This window comes from Spermophilus citellus (assembly GCF_964194105.1).
Source record: "Spermophilus citellus genome assembly, chromosome: 7".
Classification (NCBI taxonomy): Eukaryota; Metazoa; Chordata; class Mammalia; order Rodentia; family Sciuridae; genus Spermophilus; species Spermophilus citellus.
The window spans coordinates 75,125,283-75,147,176 of NC_138188.1; the positions used below are offsets into that span (position 1 = coordinate 75,125,283).

General features: G+C 37.8%; 1 protein-coding gene across 1 annotated transcript in view; it reads right to left on the bottom strand.

Moving 5' to 3' along the window:
• The window catches only part of PEX5L (peroxisomal biogenesis factor 5 like), a 218,077-nt gene extending 198,918 nt beyond the window's left edge, over window positions 1–19,159 (bottom strand). Inside the window, exon 1 of the mRNA XM_081301239.1 lies at window positions 18,786–19,159. Coding sequence (XP_081157365.1) covers window positions 18,786–18,806 — 21 coding nt within the window. The 5' untranslated portion in view covers window positions 18,807–19,159. The remainder of the gene's footprint in view (window positions 1–18,785) is intronic.
• Window positions 19,160–21,894: the final 2,735 nt, after the last annotated feature.

Here is a 21,894-nt window from a genome sequence, read left to right on the forward strand (position 1 = left end):
AAAAACCCATATATGTTATTTTAGTTCAGATATTATTACCGTACATAAAGATTGTTATGATTAGTTTTATGTTGGCACTTACACACTCATCTGATAATTCTGTGTTTACCATAGCCATTGAATGGGATGGAATCATTTTGGCCAGTGTGTAGCTCATGTAAGAATATCCTGAAGGACATTAACACTGAAGGTAGCATTGGGAGGCTCCCACTGCTTTACCACTAACTTGTTTTGATCAATAATTACTGAGGATGAGAGGTAACTAACCATTTGCCTTGGCTGGTTATATGGTCTGTTTTTCTGACTTGACAACAAAGATATCAACTATGATATAAATCAAAATATGATTTTTTTGTAGTGCAAAATTCAGGTTAAAGATGATGCTAATATTTGTGGCTAGCAGCCATGTCCAAAGCTGCCTTTCCTGTGGTCTGTTTTTAGAGGGAGAAATACTTTTGCTGGCTGGAGACCTTGCTCCATCTAACAGGAGAGTGGTCGCACACAGATTCACAGAGGGCTTGCAGTGCAACATCTAGACAGCTCTAAGACACCTCTCATCCAGGCCTGCCTGTCTCATCTGCTGACATCCAGTTGCTCTGCTTCTCAAAGGGCTCCCCCTGCCTCTAGGATGGCTCTCTGAGGTTGCTGCAGATTCAGTCTGATCTAGTTTTCTTTGTGGTCTGGAAGAGTAGGGCTGGAGTTGGGGTCTCACTTTATTAAAGGTGTCTTTGGAGACACATAGATCTATGGAACCAACTCCGTGTCACTGTCAGGAGTGGATGGTCAACAGTAGGAAGCCATTTTCCCCTAGCTCTGTGGATCGGTGTCTATTTTAATTGTGTGCACAGAGGAGTGAGGAGCAAGAGGGAAGAGTGACAACCTTCTCCATTACTAAGTGGGGCGGCATCTGACAGGCTGTGGATGAGGACATGGAATGGATTAAGTAGGTTATATAAGGCCAGGTTAGGTCACAGTTGGGAATAAAGAAAATAACTTGAACTCCAATTTTCTGAGAGTTTAGGTTTTAGTATAGACAGTGATTTACTCATATAATCATGCTTACTAAAGAATGCATGAATAAATGTATAAATATTCCTCCCATTTGATAGGCTTTTTCTATTCTCTAGTAAATCAGCATTAGCTCCAAAATTTCACTGCCCCAAGATATTAACTTTACTAGCTTGTTATAAAACAGTGCTCCTGGCTCTAGTTAAAGTTTTAATTTCTGGTTTCTCCCTCAGACTTATGAGAACATCTTATTCTAAATTTTCAAACAGACAATTTCAGTGATTTAAGGTAGAAACATAGCTTTAGGTTCCAGTTTCTCATTTTTATTTATCATTAATTTCCACCTCCAATGCTTTCTAAATGAGTATAACAAAGGCATTTACAAAGAGCCTGCCTCTGATATAGCTATGTATGAATTTCCTTGAGACTAAAGATATTAGATGAAATATAAATACTTCTCACTGCAACCAACTTATTTGATTAATTAGTTTGAGGCTATAATTTCCATTTTGGTCATTTTATTGGAAAATTTTAAACAATAGGAAGTGGTGGTCTTTGTTTTCATAAGATAATCTTCATTAATTGAATAATGTCCACCTCAATAACATAAGGTATTTCTTAAGCAGAAAATCCAGTATTAAAATTTGGAAACAAATCTCTATTCTCCTTGTCAAAGGGCAGAGATTTATTCAAGACTTTGGAATGAAGCATTTGATGCACGCTTCAGTTTTCTAAACTGATAATGCTCAGAGAGGTTAAGAAACTTGTCCAAGGTCACACAAGTAGGTGTAAAGTACCACCCTCCAAGTTTTTTCTCATGTCTTTTAAAACCACATGGCAAATACGAAAGTCATCTTCTCAAATAATGCTGTTATATTCATTTCAGTTATAATAATGTAATTCATGAGTTTGAATAACATATTACTATCATTTCATATAATATGCAAATTGTGCAATTATCTGATAAAAGAAAAATCCAAACCCACATAACAAAATAGTATAAACAAGCAGGAAAGAGTTAATGTAATATTGGTCTAAGATTATGGTAAAATTGAATCAATAGGTTTTCCACAATAAATTGAATTATACACATATATTTGATAAACTCTACTATATATCGTTTATCAAAATAGCTTTTTTATTATATTAAGTATGATCTAAAATGCTAATTGAATACATTTTAGTTTGCAATAATAAAAGTGAGGTATAGGGGAAGATTAAGGTTCTATCTAGCCATTTTGTGGATTAAAAACTGAGGCCCACAGAGAGTAAGTCGTGCTTCCTAAGTTGCACACTTGTGTGGGCAGAAAAAGGCCTGGGATCTGTGTGTCTGCCTGCCAGGGCATACTCTGTTTGGTTCCTCTTATTTGATTTTTTTTCTTTTTAAATCAGACAGGAGTTTGAATAGATTACACAAGAATAATTGGTTTTGAAAGAAAGTAGTACATTTCCATAATAAGTTAATTTCATCTTCAAAGACCCCAGATAAAATGCTTTACTTATATGATCTACGGGAATTTTCATAAGTTTAAATCAAATCAAGAGCATTAATTAAGGCTAATTAAAAAGTGAAGTGGTTCCGTGGCTCTTCACTCAATCCCATATGTCCAGTAGCCCCCCATTTTATTTTCTAGTTTTGCTTTCCATGGTTTCCGTTATCTGTGCTCAACCATGGTATGAAAATATTAAATGGAAAATTCCGGAAACCAACAATTTACAAGTGTGAATTGCCCTTTCCTCAGAGAAGCATGATGAAACCTCATGCCATCCTGTTATGTCCCAACTGGCATGTAAGTCACTCTGGGTACTCTATCTGCCCATTAGTCACCAAGAGCCACCAGGTTATTGGATTGACTGACACAGCATCACAGTGCTTGTGACTATCCCTTTTGTGACGGCCGATGCTATGTCACAAATGCCTAGGTCATTCACTCCTCTTTATTGCATCTCATAGGCATTGTATCATCTCACATCATCTCAAAAAGATGGTGAGTACAGTACAATAAGTTATTGTGAAAGACAGAGAGTAGAGAACATGTCACATAACTTTTATTTTATTGTTTTGTTATATTTTATTATTAATTATTGTTATTAATCTCTTACAGTGCCTAATTTATAATTTATTAACTATCATATATGTATACATACAGGTAAATATCACAGTAAACAGTTTGGTACTATCTGTGGCTGAGTGAATCCACTGGGGTCTTTGAATGTATTGCCCCATGGATGAGAGGGGAGGACTGTATTGTGCATCCCCATGAGCACGCTCTGTGCTTGGCCTCGGAATTAAAAAATGAACAGGACACAGCCAAGGAAACCCACCCCACCAGATAAAGAGTTGCTGTCTAACCCAGCCCTGGAGGCTCAGGGGACTGCTTTCTAGGAAATAACATTTAACTGGATTTTGATAGATAAGCAAGGATTAGCCAGGGGATAAGATGACAGGCATTCCAGTCAGAGAGAACACCATTAAAGAAGGACAGAGGCATGGAAATACAGGTGCAATTTGAAGAATTTTCCAAAATCTAGTAAAGATTGTATATGAGAAGGCCAGGTAAGTAGGCCTTCTAAATTATATCTTATTCTGGAGACCAGTGTGTTTCACTCTTCAGTGTGCCTTAAGTTCACCTATAAAGTATTAAGGTATAGATTCCCAGGTCTCATCCTTAGAGAATCTGATTCATCAGGGCTTTAGTGGGGTCCAGGAATCTGTGTTTTAACAAGCAACCTACATTAATTTTTAAAGGAGAGTGCACCTGAAATTCTGGAATGGATGCCGGTGTAGTTGTAAGGACTTTCATAGATGGGTGATGTGATCAAATGAATGTTTCAGCAACAAAGAGTGGTAGGAAATGTGAGCCTGGTGGCAAAAGGGTTGGTTGGGGACCTTTGGTGACCTTTCAAGTAAAGGTGATAAAGGGATCTAGTATGGTGACAGTGAGGTGGCGGTGGTTGAGGGAAAGCATGGAGGAGTGAACTGGGAAGAAAGTGCTAGAGCCCTTAGATTTGATTTAGGGGTAAGAAGAGAAAAGGATGACACACCCAGACTTCTGACTTAGGTGATGGAGTAGTGATGGGGCTATTCAACAACAGAGGAAATCTGGAGAGGACACTGGCTTTATAGAGGTGGGCTGCTTCGAGTCCACGCTTGAGTGCATTTTGAGTTGGGCCAGGTAAAGGGGTCATCTGGAAAGCTATGACTGGCTTGCAGATAACTGTTGAGGATGAACCTAAATGCCAGATAAGTTATGTTTTCATTTTAGTTACTTCAAAACTTCTTTATCTGCAAACAGCTATTTAAACATTTATTAAAACAGAAGAATTATGTGCAGGAAAAATAATAATTTTTGACAATTCGGTGCAGAATATTTGTACTCTACCTCTTAATGTAGATAATGAAAGCTTCTTTAATATAAAAATAGAACATTTAAATTATATTATTTATTGATCTTGAAGTCAGCTCACCTGACTGTGCTAGAAGATGATCACTAAAATATTAATTTTAAAAAACTGTCTATGAAGGAAAACATAATTTTCATCTTGGTACTTTTAATTTTACTTTGGGTTAACTGATCAATACTATCACATTCCAATTTGTATAATGTTACTTCTTGGTCTTTTAATTTCTAAGCCAATTGAAAGTTTAAAATTAATTTTAAGAAATCAGAGAACTGTACTTTTGTTTAAAATATAATTTTAATATGAATGGAGATAGTCAAGATACAGGTATATTTCCTCCATAGTAAACTTAAGCCTGACATTAGGCATAGTTCTCTTTCAATAAAGCTGGTATTTTCTCTTTTCTTGAATAAAATAGGTGTTTAAGAGCATATGAAATTAATAAAACTCCATCAAATAAGAAGCAACCAATTTTTAAATAGTAAAGTCAGATATTTAAAAAAATGAATTTAGTAGAGGATAAAACATTAAAGTAAAACATGACACACATGGTTAAACGTGACTGTGGTCTGGATTTGGAATGTCTCTCACAGGTCCATGAGTTAAAGGCTTGATTCCCAGCTCAGAGATATTGGGAGGAAACTGTAAGAGGTGGAGCCTCGTAGGAGGTCTTGAGGTCACTGGGGACATGCCTTCAAAGGAGATTATGAGGCCCTGGTTTCTTCTTCCTCTTTTGCCTCCTGGCCATGAATCGAGTAGCTTTGCTCTACCTGTCATGATGTTCTGCTTCACCACAGGCCCCAAAGCAATAGGGCTAACTGACCAGGAACTGAAATCTCTAAAACCATGAAGAGAAATAAACTTTTACATTTTACAACTTGATTATTTCAGATATTTTTGTAACAGTGATGGAAATTAACATAACTGCCCTATTATTATTGAATGTTTTATAACAGCAAACAGAGTATAAATAAAAAAATGAAAACATTTATGTTAAGTCACAGAATTTTGGGAATGGGTTTATTTTGAATTAATTTATACATGCAATCCATGCGTGTTTATACACATAACACATGAAATACAAAGCAACTCTACATTAGGCTGCTAGATTTTGGTTAATCCCACAGTCTCATGTTCTGGCCTCCTGGGTATTTCTGATTCAAGGGAAGCTTTCTGCACAAAAAGATGGATGTTTTGTGATTGCTCTGTACTCTACTAGGCAAGTACACCCCATCACACACAAAGTACTAAATATATAGATGTTGAGTTCAGAGAATGAAAAAGCTGTATGGATTTAGTATCTATCTTGAATAAATGATAGAATGCATCAGAAATTTCTACCTTCCAAGGCCACTGCAATGTTCCAGAAAACTTGCAAAATCCTTTCCTCCCTGTTGGTTGAATCACTTTTCAGTAACCGAAGAACTGACATGGAGACATGGCCTGAACAGGCTATATGAGCTCAAGCAATAGAGTAAAAACCTGAAGACCCAGATTCTGGTCCTCAGTCCCCAACTGATTTGACAAGGAAGCTTAGGCGAGACAGTCAGACCCTGTGTGCTGAATTCTCTTTTATCAGCATGACAGAGATAAAGTATCTATCCTTAGTCAATCTCACTGAGGCCTCTAAAGATTAACTTTTATTAGGCACTCACAAAAATGACTATGTATCAAAGATATCAGTATTTTATCTCAACCCAGGATCTGCTATATCAGGGATAGCTTTGTATGAAGATATCTCTTTCAGTATTTGCAGAATGAGAAAGAGAAGTCTGGCAGGATCTTCCCAAGCTGCATATTCTTTGAAAGATTAGGGGTGGTTAATTTGGGCTTCATAAGAAATTTTTTAAAATTTATTTTTCATGGTATCATTAGTAGTAAATCTAGTAGTGGGGAAATCTGCCCTGACCAAGCATGCATAACTATATTGTATACACTAATTAAAGTTCTGATAATAATAGTATCCTAGGGCTGGAAGGAAAGCCAGTAGTCCTGTAAACTGATCATCTTCCATGAAGGCCTTAACAAACAGACACTGATTGGGTGTGAGCCTGGTTGTTAAAACAGAGCTAATGTCACCTACACACAAGAACACATGCACACACACACACAATACCACCTCTCAGCACATAGCTTGACATGTGGAGAGGTTGGAGATCAGACCTAACTTGTGGCCCCTCATTCAGACATCCTTGCATAGTCATACATAGGGTTCTGAAGAAGGTCTCCTGCACAAGAGACTTGGTCTCTGTGTGTGTGTGTAATTGAGGAGGGCAACAACCTTTACAACAGCCTTTTGGGGCAGTTCCAACTACAATAATCCGCCATGGTGTCAGGGATGTGTATTATCATTGTTATTAAAATTGTTACTGACAACTAGCTGAGGTGATAAGGAGGTGTCTAGAACCCTGATGGATTCTAATTCTAAATGACCATGACAATTTAAAGATAGAGGAATGTACTATATTTCGAAATCTGCAGCCTCAGACCATCCTCTGGCTTTAAAGAGGTTGAACCCATTAAACTGCGAAGACTGCTTTGACAGTGGAGTGTTGGTTAATTACAGGGGCAATCTAATTATAAGCTTTCTCTGTAATTGATTCCCTTTCAAGTGTGTGGAAACTTCACTTGATAAGCATTTGCTTCTAAAACTCATGGGAATAGACTAGATCCTGGGGCCATGTGTGTCTTAGAATCAGGGAGGCCATCCTAACTGTACTTTGGAGTCCTTACTCTTGACGGATTCTTTGGAATATTTCCTTTATTCATTCACTCTTTCATTCTTTCTCTTATCTATTTAATATACTGCTGCGAGAGTATGCACCTGGCACTACTAGTCTCCAAGGGTGCAAATATGTATAGAATATAGTCACTGCTTCAGATGGGCTTATCAGTAGTGGAGGAGATTGACAAACACAAAAAGTTAAAGTCTTATGTTGCTTATGGCATTAGTGATGCATATAAAGTGCTAACGAAACATGTGTGTTGCAGGACATGGGGTGGTGATGTGCAGAAGAGCAACACTCACTGAGCGGGGGAACATATTAGTGGAACAGTGAATAGGAGTAAATGTTCAGGGTATGGAAGGCAAAGGTTGGGGTTGGGGAAAAGAAAAAAATCCAGAACTGTGAGAGAACAAAAGAAAGAAGCATTGGTCACACTGTGAACCACCAGGGAAAGCAGACATTGCTGTGGTGAACCTCTTTCCACACGTGGTCTATGAGAAATATTTTACCAGTTTATAAAAACATGAGACAGCATCAACTGAGAAATTATCATGTGCTAAACCCTTTATATTTCATGATCCTGTATAATCCTTACAAAGTCATTATCGTGTGTGGGTACCTTTATTATCCCCTGTCACAGACAGGCAAAGTGGGGGTTAGAAAGGATGGAGGATTAGAACAGAGTCACGCAGACCCCGTGTGGTGAAGCCAGGACTTGAACTTAGGGCTGCCGCTTCTGGGGAAGAATCCCTTAACCAATGCGTTTTGTTGCTTCTTCAAAGAGATTATTGAGTGATGTATGATGCCACCAAACGTTTTTTCCGCATACTTTTTTTTTTTTCATTTTGGAAAGGGGAAATTAATTCAAAAAGTCTGAGCTATCAGGACTCAGTTTTCTCATATGTGAAATGACAAAGTTGTGCTATGTGAACGCTGAAGACTTTTATACTTCAAAGATTCTATTTTAATTAAATCTTTCCCCAAGCTTAAGAACACTTTTTTTTGGTCTTACATAAATCTTCCTAAAGACTTATATAAGAAATTGCATATCAATATTAATGACTCAAATGCATAGGGTGTCTTGATTATAATCATCCTTTGGATGAATATGTAACACTAATGTACCCAGTTTTTCATATTAAATTCCTGCACATGGAAGGAAAAGATGTTCTTATCTCTATGGTACATGATATGTATTTTAATTTCCTAATTAGTTACTGAATTCTTCACATGGTGCCCTCCAATTTCTCAAAAAGAATAGGAGTGAGCAGTAGATGGACATTGATGAATGATAGCAGGATCATTCTGCTCTTCTTTGCTGCATGATTTAATAAGCCATTATGCTCTAGTTTTACCATATTTTCCTAGAGGCCTGTATCCAAGGGCAGGTGGTACTAAATAAACCTGGGCTTCAAGAGAATTATTTCCTTTTAATTCATCTCTCAAGGTAGACTGGACTTTAGTCAACGGAGAAGTGGGTGCTTAATTTTGCTGTCAAGATAGAGAGCTAGGTGTCTGCTTTACTTTCAAGCAATATCTAGAACATATTATAGTGAACATCTCCTGGCTTAAATTAAAAAAGAAACAACCTTTTCAAAATCTAAACTGTTTTTCTACATTAATTAAATGGCCCAGTTTTTGATTCTCAGTGGGAAGCAGATTATCATTTTTCCAGTTTATCTGGCAGCTAGGTTATAAATGTATGGTTTGGCTCTACAAATCAGCTGTGCCTGGCCCCACTTTCACATGGGATTTGGACACAGAATCATCCATTGTAGAGAATCCATCCTGGCAGTGAGAGACAGCAGCCCATACTCCAGCATAGGGCTTCTGTGAGCAGCGGCAGCAGTAATGGTACAGAGGCTAAATTAGTCCAAGTCTGTGTGCCAAGGGACAAGCTCTGGCATTCCCTGTCCTGTGAGAGCAGCAGTGGGGTTCATTTTGGCTTGTCTCAGGGCTGAACTTGGCTTGTGTCCCCTTCTGATGCCTGGTCCCTTTATCTCTAGCATAGTTCTAGAAGTCTCCTGGTGCTCATGCCTCAGCAAAGGTGAGGCACTAAGCAACTCAGTGAGACCCTGTCTCTAAATAAAATACAAAATAGGGCTAGGGATGTGGCTTGGTGGTCATGCCCCTGAGTTAAATCCCAAGTACCCCCTGCAAAAAATAACCCACAGAAAAAATAACAAAAAAAAATTATTTTGAAATAATCTCTGAAGCCTACAGAAAAATTATAGTAGTACAATGTATTCTCAAACACCTTTCCCCCGAGATTCGCCAATTTTTAAACTTTGCAATATTTGCTTTATTATTATCTCTCTCCTTCTTCTCTCTCTGTCTCCATAAAAGCATTTTATTATTATCATTTCCAAATAAATTAAGAGTAAATTACATATACTGTGCCCTTTTACCCCTCTATACTGTAGCGCATATGTCCTATGAACAAAGATATTCTTTTACACAGCGACAGTATTGTCATCCAGGTCAGGAAATTTAACACTGACATAATACCAACCTAAACTCCTGTCCACATTCAGGTTTTGTCAATCGTGTGCATTGATGGTGTTCTTGATCAAGTTCCTTTCCTAGTCCATGATCTAACCTAGGATCATATGTTGCATTTAGGTGTCTTATCTCTGTAGTCACCTTAAAATTTATAACAGCTTCTCCCCCCTCTCCATGTATTTTTAAAATGACACTGATATTTTGGAAAAGTGCAATCCATTTATTTTATAGACTATCCCCCATTTTGGGTTTTTCTCATGATTAGATTCAAGTTGTGCATTTTAGCATGACCACTTCCCAAGCAGTTGTCTCCTCAGGGCATCACATCCAGAGCACATGACATCCATCTGTCCCTTATTGGTGATCTTGATTTTGATTATATAGTTAAGGTACTGTCCAATTTAGCTGTTTAAAAGTTACTTTTTTTCTTTTTTAAATTTATGGGTTATAATTTGATGTTATATTAATATTCTGCTTTCAATCAAACTACCTCCCACCTCAGAGTTAGCTTTTGTTGATCCTTCTTGTTCAAACCCATTTTTATCAGGATGATTGCAAAATGGTAATTTTTTCTATCTTCATCATTCCTTCCATGTGCATTGTTTTAATGCAATTTTAATGAATCCTCTTTCTGCTTAAGTGAGAGACAGGGTTGGTTTCAGTTACTTATAACTAAGAAGCCCTGACTGATTTACTTTTATGTTTAGGCAATTAGTTTCAAGAAGTTATCAAACAAGTTCACTCAAAATGGTCAATCTAGTCAGGAGACACAGTGGTAAACACTTTTGGGGCAAGAACTTTTCTTGGCAGTTCATTGCATTCATGAAATACACTTCTAGTGCACATCTGCAATTCCAGTGGATCAGAAGGTTGAAGCAGGAGGATTGAGAGTTCAAAGCCAGCCTCAACAAAAGTGAGGTGCTAAGCAATTCAGTATGACCCTGTCTCTAAATAAAATACAAAATGGGGCTGGGGGATATGGCTCAGTGGTTGAGTGCCCCTGAATTCAATCCCTTGTATCCAATAAAAACAAAACAAAAAACTCCCACACTTTCAGGCCAGACTGCTTCCACTGTCAGATAAATGACTACTAAAACGGAACACATAAATATCAAGTAGTTATACCACTATTGAAAAATAGGGAAATATCCATTTGAGTGACTAAATACCAAACACCTGGATATTTGGAAACATGTAGTAGTTTATTATAATATTTACTTTTCACTTAGATTTTTGAACATAACAAACATTGAAATAAGGCAAAAAGGTGCAATGGAAATAGTATACCAGAGTAAGGCAGATTTGTTCCAATACTAGCTCTGCTAACTAACCAATGTGTGATTTTTTTTGAGCAAATATCTTAATTTGTGTGTGTATGGGGGGGGGCTCAGTTTCCTCATCTATGATATGAGATAACTAAACAGAACTTTTTCAAGGGTTCTTCAAACTAAGGATTCTATGACCTCAAAGCTAATATCAGCACAATAGTTGGAGACATAAGGAAATGTTAACCTAGAATATTCTAATCAGCACATTTGGATCCAAGATTATTTTGGTATAAAGACCCAACACTTGTGAAATAACTCCCAAGTGATTCAGAGAATAGAAACATCAGAACAATTTAGAAAACAATTTAGTAAAAGAGGCCACAACAGTTTTAGGCTGTGTGAGTAGATGTCTTTGCTAAGAGATAAACAGTCTCCCAGTACTGGGCACTGGTCAGACCTTGAGCAGCGTGTCTTGTTTGGATGGCCATTTCCATACTTTCATTGATCCATTAAAGCATCAGAAATGTCATTATGAAAAACAAAAATTGAGTGAACTGGGCTGTTTATCTGGAAGAAGGACAAATTTAAGGGAATGAAGACATAATAGTACCCTAAATATTTGAAGGTTTGTCTTATTTAGATGGAACTTAAAGGGTTTATTTTACATTTCCCGAGGAGAAAAAACTACAACCCACCAGGTGGCTGTCATGTTGTCAATATGATGAATATGATGTCAAAATAAGGATTGACATTCACACTATAACAATTGGGGTAGCTGTTTTTGCCAGTTCCTCTTTTCAGGAACCTCATTGAGCCTCTGTGATGTCAGAAAGCTACTCAACATCAGCTCAATTGACCAGGCTCTGTTTTCTGAGTAGAGGTTATTCAGGTCAGTATTTCTCAAATGTTGATGTGCATATAAATCACTGGATATTTTGAAAAAAAAATCAGTTTCTGATTCAGTAGGTCTGGAGTAAGAGCTGAGGTTCTGCATTCCTAACAACTCTCAGGTATTTCACGTGCATGTACTCACCTGCTGACTCAAATGCGACTAAATGGCCAGATACCACTCAGGAGCAGAACACATTTCTCTTAACACCCATGTGAAGGCAGGTGGAGGGATGTTTGGCAGCCCTAGAGGCTTCATTTCTTCATGGTGTTTTTTCCCCCCACATTTTTATTGGTGCATTGTAGTTGAACATAAGGTGGGATTTGTTTTTAACACATACATACATGTAAACAATATAACAGTATGACTTGGCTAATATTGCTCCCCAGTATTTTTCCTTGTCCTCCCCCTAGTTCCTTTCCTCCATTCTACTGATCTCCCTTTGATTTTTATTCTTAATGGTGTTTTAATGTTTCTTTTTTATTTCCTTAAGGAGGTTCCATATTTTCTGTTAACTGTATTTGCTTACATTATGTAATGATACTGGCAGGGCTCTGACCAGTGGCTACCTATATGCTGTTAGTTAGCCAGGAAATGTTTCCCCAGAAAATGCTGAATTTTGCTTATTTTAGGTCATTACCACAGTTGACTATACCTGTTTTTTTTCCCTTAGATGCACAGACATGCACATGCAAATTTACATATCCCTCCTGCAGGTGGTTTTTCTCAGGATGCTTTTCATTGGATTTCTTCCATGAGGCATACTGATCTTAGAGCAGGCACCTGTGTGTGCACAGGGACACTGCTCTGCTCAGCTTTCAGATTTCCCTTCCCCTAGGCCTCCTCCTTCTCCAAGTTGGCATCTTACCACCTGAGTGTGCTACATGCAGTGCCTTCTCACTGTCATTGCCTTTAGAAGCTCTTTCCTCATCCTGATTTAATACCAGTGTGAACCCTCAAGCCTATACAGAGCAGTTCTACCCTTTTGTTAAATAACAACACTTCAAATACTTTATACTTAGTCATCGTGGTTTCTGAGCTTTTCTTTCCACGCCAAACATTCCCAGATCTTTTAGTCATTACTCATATGACATGGTTATGAATTCCTCTACCATACCACTTGCTTAAAGAACCACATGATTTTTTTTTAAATGAGTGTATGGGAGTGAGAATTTTGTGACTCCCTAGGTAGATTTCTGGCATCAGAACTGTACCAATCCTCTCTTGGAATCTCTATGATTCATAGATCACCATATGGCATTCATTTGGGAAGAAAAAAAAATGTTGCTCACCAGGTCTCACTTTGTAGGGTTGTTCTTGTTTTCCAGAGGTATCTGCATGGGCGGGGGTTTGGGGCAGTTGAATATGCACCTGCAAATGCAAGCTATCACTTGGCTTAGGTTTACCCCATTGTCGGCTGCTGGCAGAGTTCTGTGTATTTCTCTTGAATGAAATGTTGAATAAATAGCCTCTTCCTATCTAAATGAGCTCATTACTTTTCATCTGTGCAATTTCTAACAGCAATTGTCTAAAAAATCAATCCATAAAGATGATCTATTTAGTGCAATCTCACACGGAGTATAATATTGGTTATTTATCTAATGGAACATGAATAGAAGTACTATGTTAGTTCCTAATAAGGATCAGTCAAAAATGACATTATGGCTTTCTGAGTCTGGCTTATTTCACTTAGCATGATAGTCTTCAGTTCCATCCATTTACCAGTAAATGCCATAATTTCATTCTTCTTGATAGCCGAGTAAAACCTCATTGTATTTATATGTGCCACATTTTTGTTACCCCACTATTATATATAACTATAATGCACTAATAAAAAATGTTAGAAGAAGACAGAAATGACATTATGAGACAACATTGGCAATGTGTTGCATTATATCGAGAGCTCTGAATAATTAGCAAGTTTCTTAATATTGAACTAATATTGTGTTAACTATCTTCTTATTTATATTCTGTACTCTATAGTATATAATATATAGGCTATAATATAATCTCAACAGACTATGAAAGGAAAGCTACCATTTGCTATCCTTATGAAAGGGTACATAATAGGTGAGGTGTGGTAGAAGCAGGTGAGGTGAGAGTGAAGAAAAGAGTCATTGTGAGAGATAGAATCCACGGTTCAAGTTACCCGGGTCTTTGATTTGTAGTTTACATACAAGATGATTTTGTCTTTTGCAAATCCAGAATTATAAAGAGGTGCTAAATATTTTAGAAACTTGGCAACCCGTTTTCTCTATCAGCCTATTTGAAATTATGTCATTTTTTTTAGAGGTTCCAGAGATTCAGATTGTACTTAGGCCTCTTATTAAGGAAAAGGTAGATAGGTTGACCCTCACCTGCACACTGGTTATTCTAAAAACGTATTAAGAATTTAACTAAAATATAAAACCTTTAAACAGCTCTAGCTGATTCCAGTGTTGAAAACATGTGATCTCAATAAAAAGCAAGAAAAAAAAAAAACCCCAGCCTGCCAGATGTTTTGACTACATAGTGCATCACATCTTAATGTTTCCAGGGCTGGCAGTGGTAATACTAGAGATTCAGGATTTCAAAATTAACAAGTTCTGTTTGAACCTTTTTTTTTAGTCTTTAAAAAAATATTCTATAGTCAAAATATTTATATACTAGAATTTTTACTTTCAAGCACACATTTTTAGTATATTTGTAAGTCATAAATAAACTTATAAAGTCCATATTATGTTTCTGAGAGTGAGTATATAATGTAAACTGTTGACGAGTGTCACTGGGGAATGAGATTTTCTGGATAATCAAACATCCTGTAATATTAGGCCATAACGATTGTATTTTTTAAATGTTAAGGGCTCCACATTATGCCTGTACCACACATGACTTGCTTGTGACTGACTATGTAAAAAGGCACCTTCAGGATCTTGCTGGAGTTTTTGTTGTAATTTTGAGCTTCAGCGTAACTGTACTTGCATTCCCTTCAATAGAGTCCTAGTTAATGTTCCTGACAATAAATTCATTGTACTAGTGCTCATCATTATTTGTGGGAAGACTTGTGAAGAGGGGGGGCAGGTACCCTTTGAGCTGGGGGGGGCACCCAGCACGAACGACATAATCAGTTCCAGCATTGTTCATTTGCCTGAGAACATCACACCCTGCCCCATTCCAAAGTAATCACAAAGATTCTCCTCTAAAAATGCAAATATCACTGTGTTTGTGTGGGTATGCGTGTGCAATATATTGGTATTAGTTGGCAATTGACACCTTGGTAAAGGGTTAATAAATGACATAGGATAGAAAAGGGTGGCATGTGGGGATGAGGCATGTATCTGTTGAAGAGGTGTACTCTTCAGGATAAATACCATCAGCTTTAGTTTTGCTGTGAGTCTCTACCATGAAAAGCTGTTTTTAAAGAAGTTAAAAGCAGCATCCAACAATCTTACCTTGGCCTTACTTCTTATGTGCAGTATTTTCAGTGAGTCTAAATGACTCTCCAGTGGCCAAATCTAATGTGTAAACATAATGTATATTACCTAAGCTGTTCCCCTTGGTGAAGATTTTAAGAAAAAGTTTAAGTAAAGTCATGAATAAAAACAAGCACAAAGCCCTTTTAAAGCTGTTAATAACCTTATACTTTTTTATCATTTAAAAATTTTTGGCTTAGATATCTTGTGAAGCTAGAAGGAGTGTACTGATTCCTCATATGGCCTGAATAAGAAAAAAAAAATCTGTTTTCCATGCCTATGATAAAGATCAGTTAAAATCACAAATAGATTTTTTTGATTGCCTTCTGAAATAACTTTCTTTTATGGCAAAACAGAAATTACTGTGGATGCTTCATTAACAATAAAAAAAAACTTAGTTCAAAATTGAAATGATATTGCTCTATATTTATACTACCCCAGAAAAAAATCAAGTTTGATTAATGAAATATTCAGAGACAGGTAACAACTTTGCTCTAATTGTCAGTGTTAACTCAAATGAACACAAACAAATAAACAACTTAGCACTGAGCACACAGAGGTATTGTTGGGCTTAAGACCATAAGTCATCTATGAGTAATAAAACTGTTTGTCAGAATAAATGCTAAAGTATGTTTAATCATCACTGGCTTCCTTGGTCAAAGGGAAAAGAAGCAACCTAAACAGGCACTAAAGAAACCACCTTTGCTTAAGTTGCTGGGGTGATTAATTCCCCTGGGAGAAAATTGGCAAGATGGTTGGAAAACAACATAGCTCTAGGGCCCCGTAACTAAGAAATATACTTGTGGCATTTACCATGAAACCAAGAAATATATGCTACCATTTTATGCACTATCTATTTGCAATAGATGCCAATTTTTATCTTCTCATGAATTATCAGAACAAACCAAATGTTCGCTTTTTTAAGCCTCTGGCTTCTAAAATGAATTTAGGTTCTACCACAAACTAGATGTATTAGCTCTATGTATCACAATGAGTGGACCTTATGTGCAAAATCATTAAGTTGCAAAAACAAAGGTACCACAGGAGTTTTAAAGTAGACTATTTTAAGGGCTTCATAGGAACACCTCCTCCCACTCCCAAAGTGCTTTATTTTGAAATAAACTTGGGTACAAAAAAGAGAATTAGAAGGCATAGCAAATGATTGCAAACATTTTCTGTTTCACTCCTGTTTTAAGGTATCAGCCAAGTAACACCAGTGTTGGAAATAACTCCAAAGTTGGAAGAAATGTTAGGAAATTTTGCTCATCCTTAGTCTACTTCACCAAATGTGTGTTCAGATTTTAACACATAATTGGAGTGTTTGGACTGTTTCTTCTCATCTGTGTTCAGAGTCAGGTACACACAGAATAATGCTATCTCTGAGAAGGAGCCATTCTTTATCTAATCTGAACATACCAACACAGTGGAAATTTCATCTACTGGCTAAATAATATTCTTTGAGAAAGATATTTGCTGTTTAACATGTAAACAAAAGTTCACCATAATTTGGGTTGTAATGGGTGTTTTTTTGGGTGAGAAGAATTCCAATTCAGATCATATCATTGAATACTTACTAAGCATACCTATTACAGCCTTGGAAATTTTAAGTTTAACACTAGTGGCCAATAGTAAAGAGGGAAAAAGTATTGAGCTTTGAAATTTTGGCAAGTATATTGATGACATTCTTTATTTAGTTCCATTTTCCAGTTAGGCTTGGCAGAAAAGATTTGGGAGTTTTACTGCCAGCCATCATATTTGCTGTTACAGCAGTGCACAAGCAAGGAACATCAAGTTGGGAGCATATGCAGAATTTTATTTTGTCTATTCTCTCAAATTGAAATTCAACCCTCAGATAATTGTTCTAGACAATTCAAGTTTCAACAACACCCTCCCTTGAACTATTCAGAAAACCGAGTTGTAATTGTTTGGGGAGGAGGGGGGCATGAAATTACCAGAGTGTTGCTTTGATTCTTCATTCACAATAACATACTTTTTTCAAACAAAAAGTATTGTGGAAAGTTTTTATAAATTGCACTAAGTTGTCAACTATGAACTTTCTGTGGATGAGCAATTTTCTAGAATAGACTATTTATTAAAACTTTCCTACTTTATCCTCATGAAGAAGATGTTTAGGACGAATAAATAGATAATAAATAAAAATTTAAGTATCATTCTTGGGTGAAAATGAAGCATAAAATTGGAGTAATAATCCTTTGTTAAATTTTTCAGCAGTCATCAGTTGAAAGCGTCTTTGATCCTGAACTTTCCAATTAGTACAGCACTTATAAGAAACATGTAGAGCACATTTACCATATAGTTATAAATATATTCCAGTCACTAATTATTGTCCATTAAATGTGATATAATTTCATTAATTTTCAAAACAGAATGTCAGTACTATGAGAAATGCTTTTGGAATTCTGGTAGTGCTGATTCAGAATTCTTACCAAACTTAGGAATATGATACCATACTGTGCACTACATAAAAGTAAATTATAGTTCAAAAGAATTCCCCAAGACCTAGAAATCGAATATAGAGTAACATTAAGTCATGAATGCAAGAACATATTTATTTATCTATTTCCAATTGCTCTAAAAGACACAGAAGCAGCATCTTAGGTATTCACAGGCTGCACACCAGGATGAAGGCATTTCATATGATGATTGTATTTGAACATCTTTGGAGTGGAAAAGAAACCCAAACATCAAACCTGATGACTAAAGCATTCAGGGACAACAAAAAGAGCTCAGTTCATACTTGAGGAAGCTGAGTTAGTATTTCATTTTTCTCCCAGAGCATACATCTGCCTTTATAAGGAGGAAGCAATTTTGTGAATGAGAACTGGAGTCAAGGTTAAAGTAATCTTGCCCAAAAGAGTAGAGTGCTTGCATCTGAAAGAAGCAGCGCTTCAGCTCAGATGACCATTAATAACAAGCAGGAGAAGCACCTTCCCTGAAAAACATTAGAGCCTCTTGGACACATGCTAGAAATTCATTCTCTCAAATCATCCTGTGACTAATGGGATAGGTGACAACATCCCATGGTCTGAAGGGGGAAAATATAGCATAAAGCATTTTTTAAAATAGCATTTAAAAAAATCATGCGAAAGTGGTAAAGTGTTCTAACTCTCAAGAAACCTTTGCAGATGGACAAAGAAAAAGCTTTGTCTTTCCTATTATTGTTTGCCCTTCAGTTGACATACATGCCGAGATGCATCAATAGGATTACAACGGAAACACGGTCATCTCCAGGGTTTCCTCTGTTTGGATTCCTTGATCCTGTTTAAAGGAACAGGCTCAGGGAATGCACAGAAAACAAACTTCCCCAATCGAAGTTCCGAGGTCTTTCCTCCCCTATCCCACCCTCAGAAAACTGTCTAATTCTACTGACAGCACCCGACGGAAATGCCATGGTCATGTTGCACCACTTCACTTGTTGAGTTGTGTGAAGGCAGTACTTAACCATAGTAACTTGGTGAACCACCTTGCTCTTAAATTAGCTCCAAGGTTTCTTTCCAGCAGCATGGAAATATCTTACCTGCATGTGTCCCTGGTACATTCTGCTTCGGCTTCTTCAGGGCTCCCTGAGGCCGCCGGATGCTTCCCCCCCCGTGTTTACTTGCACACCAAATAAGGGAGACGGTGGAGTGCACACTGGGTTCTCAGAGGATCCCTCTGACCCCCCTCGAAGACTCCAGGTACCCTGGCTTGCCGGCGGCCCCTTGGCAGCGCTGCGGGCTGCCGGGAACTGTTCTCCACTCGGGGTGCTGAAAGCGGACACAGCCGAGCGCGGAGGAGGCGAGGAGCCCAGTCGGCCACGCTCTCCAGCAGGCACAGGTCCTGCTTGCCGGGCGCCTCTAAAACTCACTCCTCCACCGAACTCTTTCTCGCTTCCTGCTAGGCTGCTTCATGTCTCTCACTCTCTTCCCCGCGAACCCCCTCCTCCTCCCAGCCCTGACGTGAGCGCCCACACCAGCCACCGCCGCAGCCTCCGAGCGGGGCGCGCGCCGCCCTCCTGGCCGCGTCCCTGGCGAGAGCCGCGGGCTCGGCACTCGCGCGCGTTCGCGGTGGGGCCGGGAGCGGCCCGAGGGCGGCCCTGAGCGGTGCGCGCTCTCCAGGGCGCGTGCTCAGGGGTGCGCGCGCGGGGGCCCAGCAAAGTGCGCGCGAGCTTTGGTCCCGCTAGTGTTAAGCGCTTGGCGCATGGAGTTCAGGTGTGGCCTGAGCTTGGAGAGCGATTCTTAATGGAGGGGACCACCCGCTGGAAGAAACGTGGGAGAAAATGAATTATCCCTCTGCGGGGGACATACTTATCGTCTGATCCCGTATCCTGCAGACACAATAGGTTAAACGTGAGGAGGTTCCGAAGAGTTTACTTGGTTCTGATTCAGCTCTCTGGCAAGTTACCTTCATATCACTCTCTGAATAAGGATCCAGTTCATAGCTGAGCATTCTATTTAAAATGCCAGACCCCAGTATTCAAGGGCCTTACACACTCGGTTTTTACTCCCAAGCACTTAAAATCACCCCCAATCCTCTATATTTTTATTTTTATTTATTGTCTATCCTATACAATGTTATTTCTATGAGATCAGGTATTTGGGGGAGGGGAATGGAGAAAGAAAAGATTGAACCGTTTTGGCACTGATGAATCCCTTGGCACATTGTAGGCACTCAATAAATATCTGTTGAATGAGTTTTACCATAAAATATTTCTTAAGTCGAAGAGACTGGAGAGTTTGATGTAATTTATACATTGAATGTTTATAGGTGCACACATGTATACAAAGAGCTGGTGTATGAAATGTGTGTGTGAACTGAGATTAGTTTGGTTAGCAGAAGGATCTCCAATCCTACAATATGCCTCCCAAATTATGGACAGCATAATACAGTCCCTAAAATACTACCTATAGCATGATATAATTTTCAGAAAGCTAAAAACATGAAACTATAAACTCCCTAGGAATATAAATATGTATTCATATAGTCACTACATGAAAAAGAAAGCAGGAAAACAACTGATATAGTATTCAAATTTTTGATGATGCCAGGTTAGGGAAGGCAGGGGCAAGGGATGAAGAAATATTTTACATGAAGGTTAATTGTCAACATCTTAGCTTTCATGTTGGTGATTCACAGGACACTTACTACCCTTTAAAAAAAATAATTATGTAACTAAATAAAACAGAACCATGCATGGACCAGTGAAGAGAATGGGAAATGAACCAAAAAGTGATTAATTCAATGCATCTGAGGTCCTAAAACAACAAAGCAAGTGGACCAAGACTTGTAGGCAGGAGGCATGCATTTCTATTAGACTCCACCAATAGTTAACCTTGGACAATTTTGTTTCATCGGATTTCAGCTTTTTCGTGACTATCCTCTGCATAATAAACTCATTGTTTTATCCCAAAGATTGATCGTGTTCACAAATGTTGTAAATTATAAAGGACAATACAGTTCTTGTTTTATAGGACAGAAACAGGAACCAGAATTCAGCAGGTAGAAATGCTTGTTCCATCTCACAATGTCACTACTCTCTGGGGTGAATGTATAAACTCCCTCCTTTCTCATTTTTGAAATAAGGCAGATATCTGCCTAACAGGGCTGCTGAGGACTGAATATATGCAAAGGGTGGTAAATTATAAGCAACTATACACATGAATATGTAAATAGATTTTTTTCCAGTCCAGAAAAGATGAATGCTGATTTCCAGAAACCTCAAGTGCTACAAATTTAAAAGAGGATAATTTTTTTTATACTGGCTTGTTGGTCTAAACATCTTGGGGAATGACGTTTTGATTTCAAAGTGCTAGAAATATTTGAAGTAACAGTGAAGTAAAAGCTTTCTAATCTATTATATATTAATTATTATCTAACAGTAGATTCAAGAAGCCAATGATCATAAAAGCATTTGAATTAGCCTGGCAACCACCTAGAGTTGAAGATAAAACTTAGTATACCTTCTTTTTAAACCCAAGTAACTCATTTAGTTGCTCCCTACATCCGTAAAATCTCAGGGATGGAAGATTGCCTCTGTGAAGTATTTCTTCTCTACAGTCATTCAGATAAACTGAGGCACATTAAAATTTTGAAGAGTTTATTTGAGCAATCAGCTATTCATGAATTGGGCAATTGGGGACATTGCCAGCAATAGTTGAAAGGAAGGCTTTTATGGGTGAATGTGATAGCACAGAAAAGAAATTATTTGGTTAAAGTGTAGCAGTGCCCTTATTTGGATCATTACAATAGAAAGTCCATACTTGGTGGTTTCTGATTGGCTAAGCTTAAGTTTATTTTCCTAGATTATGACTGTATACATCAAGTTGGATTTTGGTTTGCTTACGTAGAAATTCAGAGTGTTAGAGCTGCTTCTCTCTAATAGCTTTCCATTCATTAATTGGAAAATCCATTCATTGGTTCATTCATATTTATTGACACCTTAGTATGTGGGAGTGCTGTACAAGGGGCCAATGAACCTATACTTCAGCTTCCTGATACAAAGACATTTACCATATCAGAAAGGTCAATCTGTTTAGACTTCTTTAAAAACATATACAGAGATTCCACAATTACTCTTATTTAAGAGTTTGCATCTAATGTCCAACGTTAACACCATCCTCCTCAAGTTTAAACTTTAATCCTCTCTA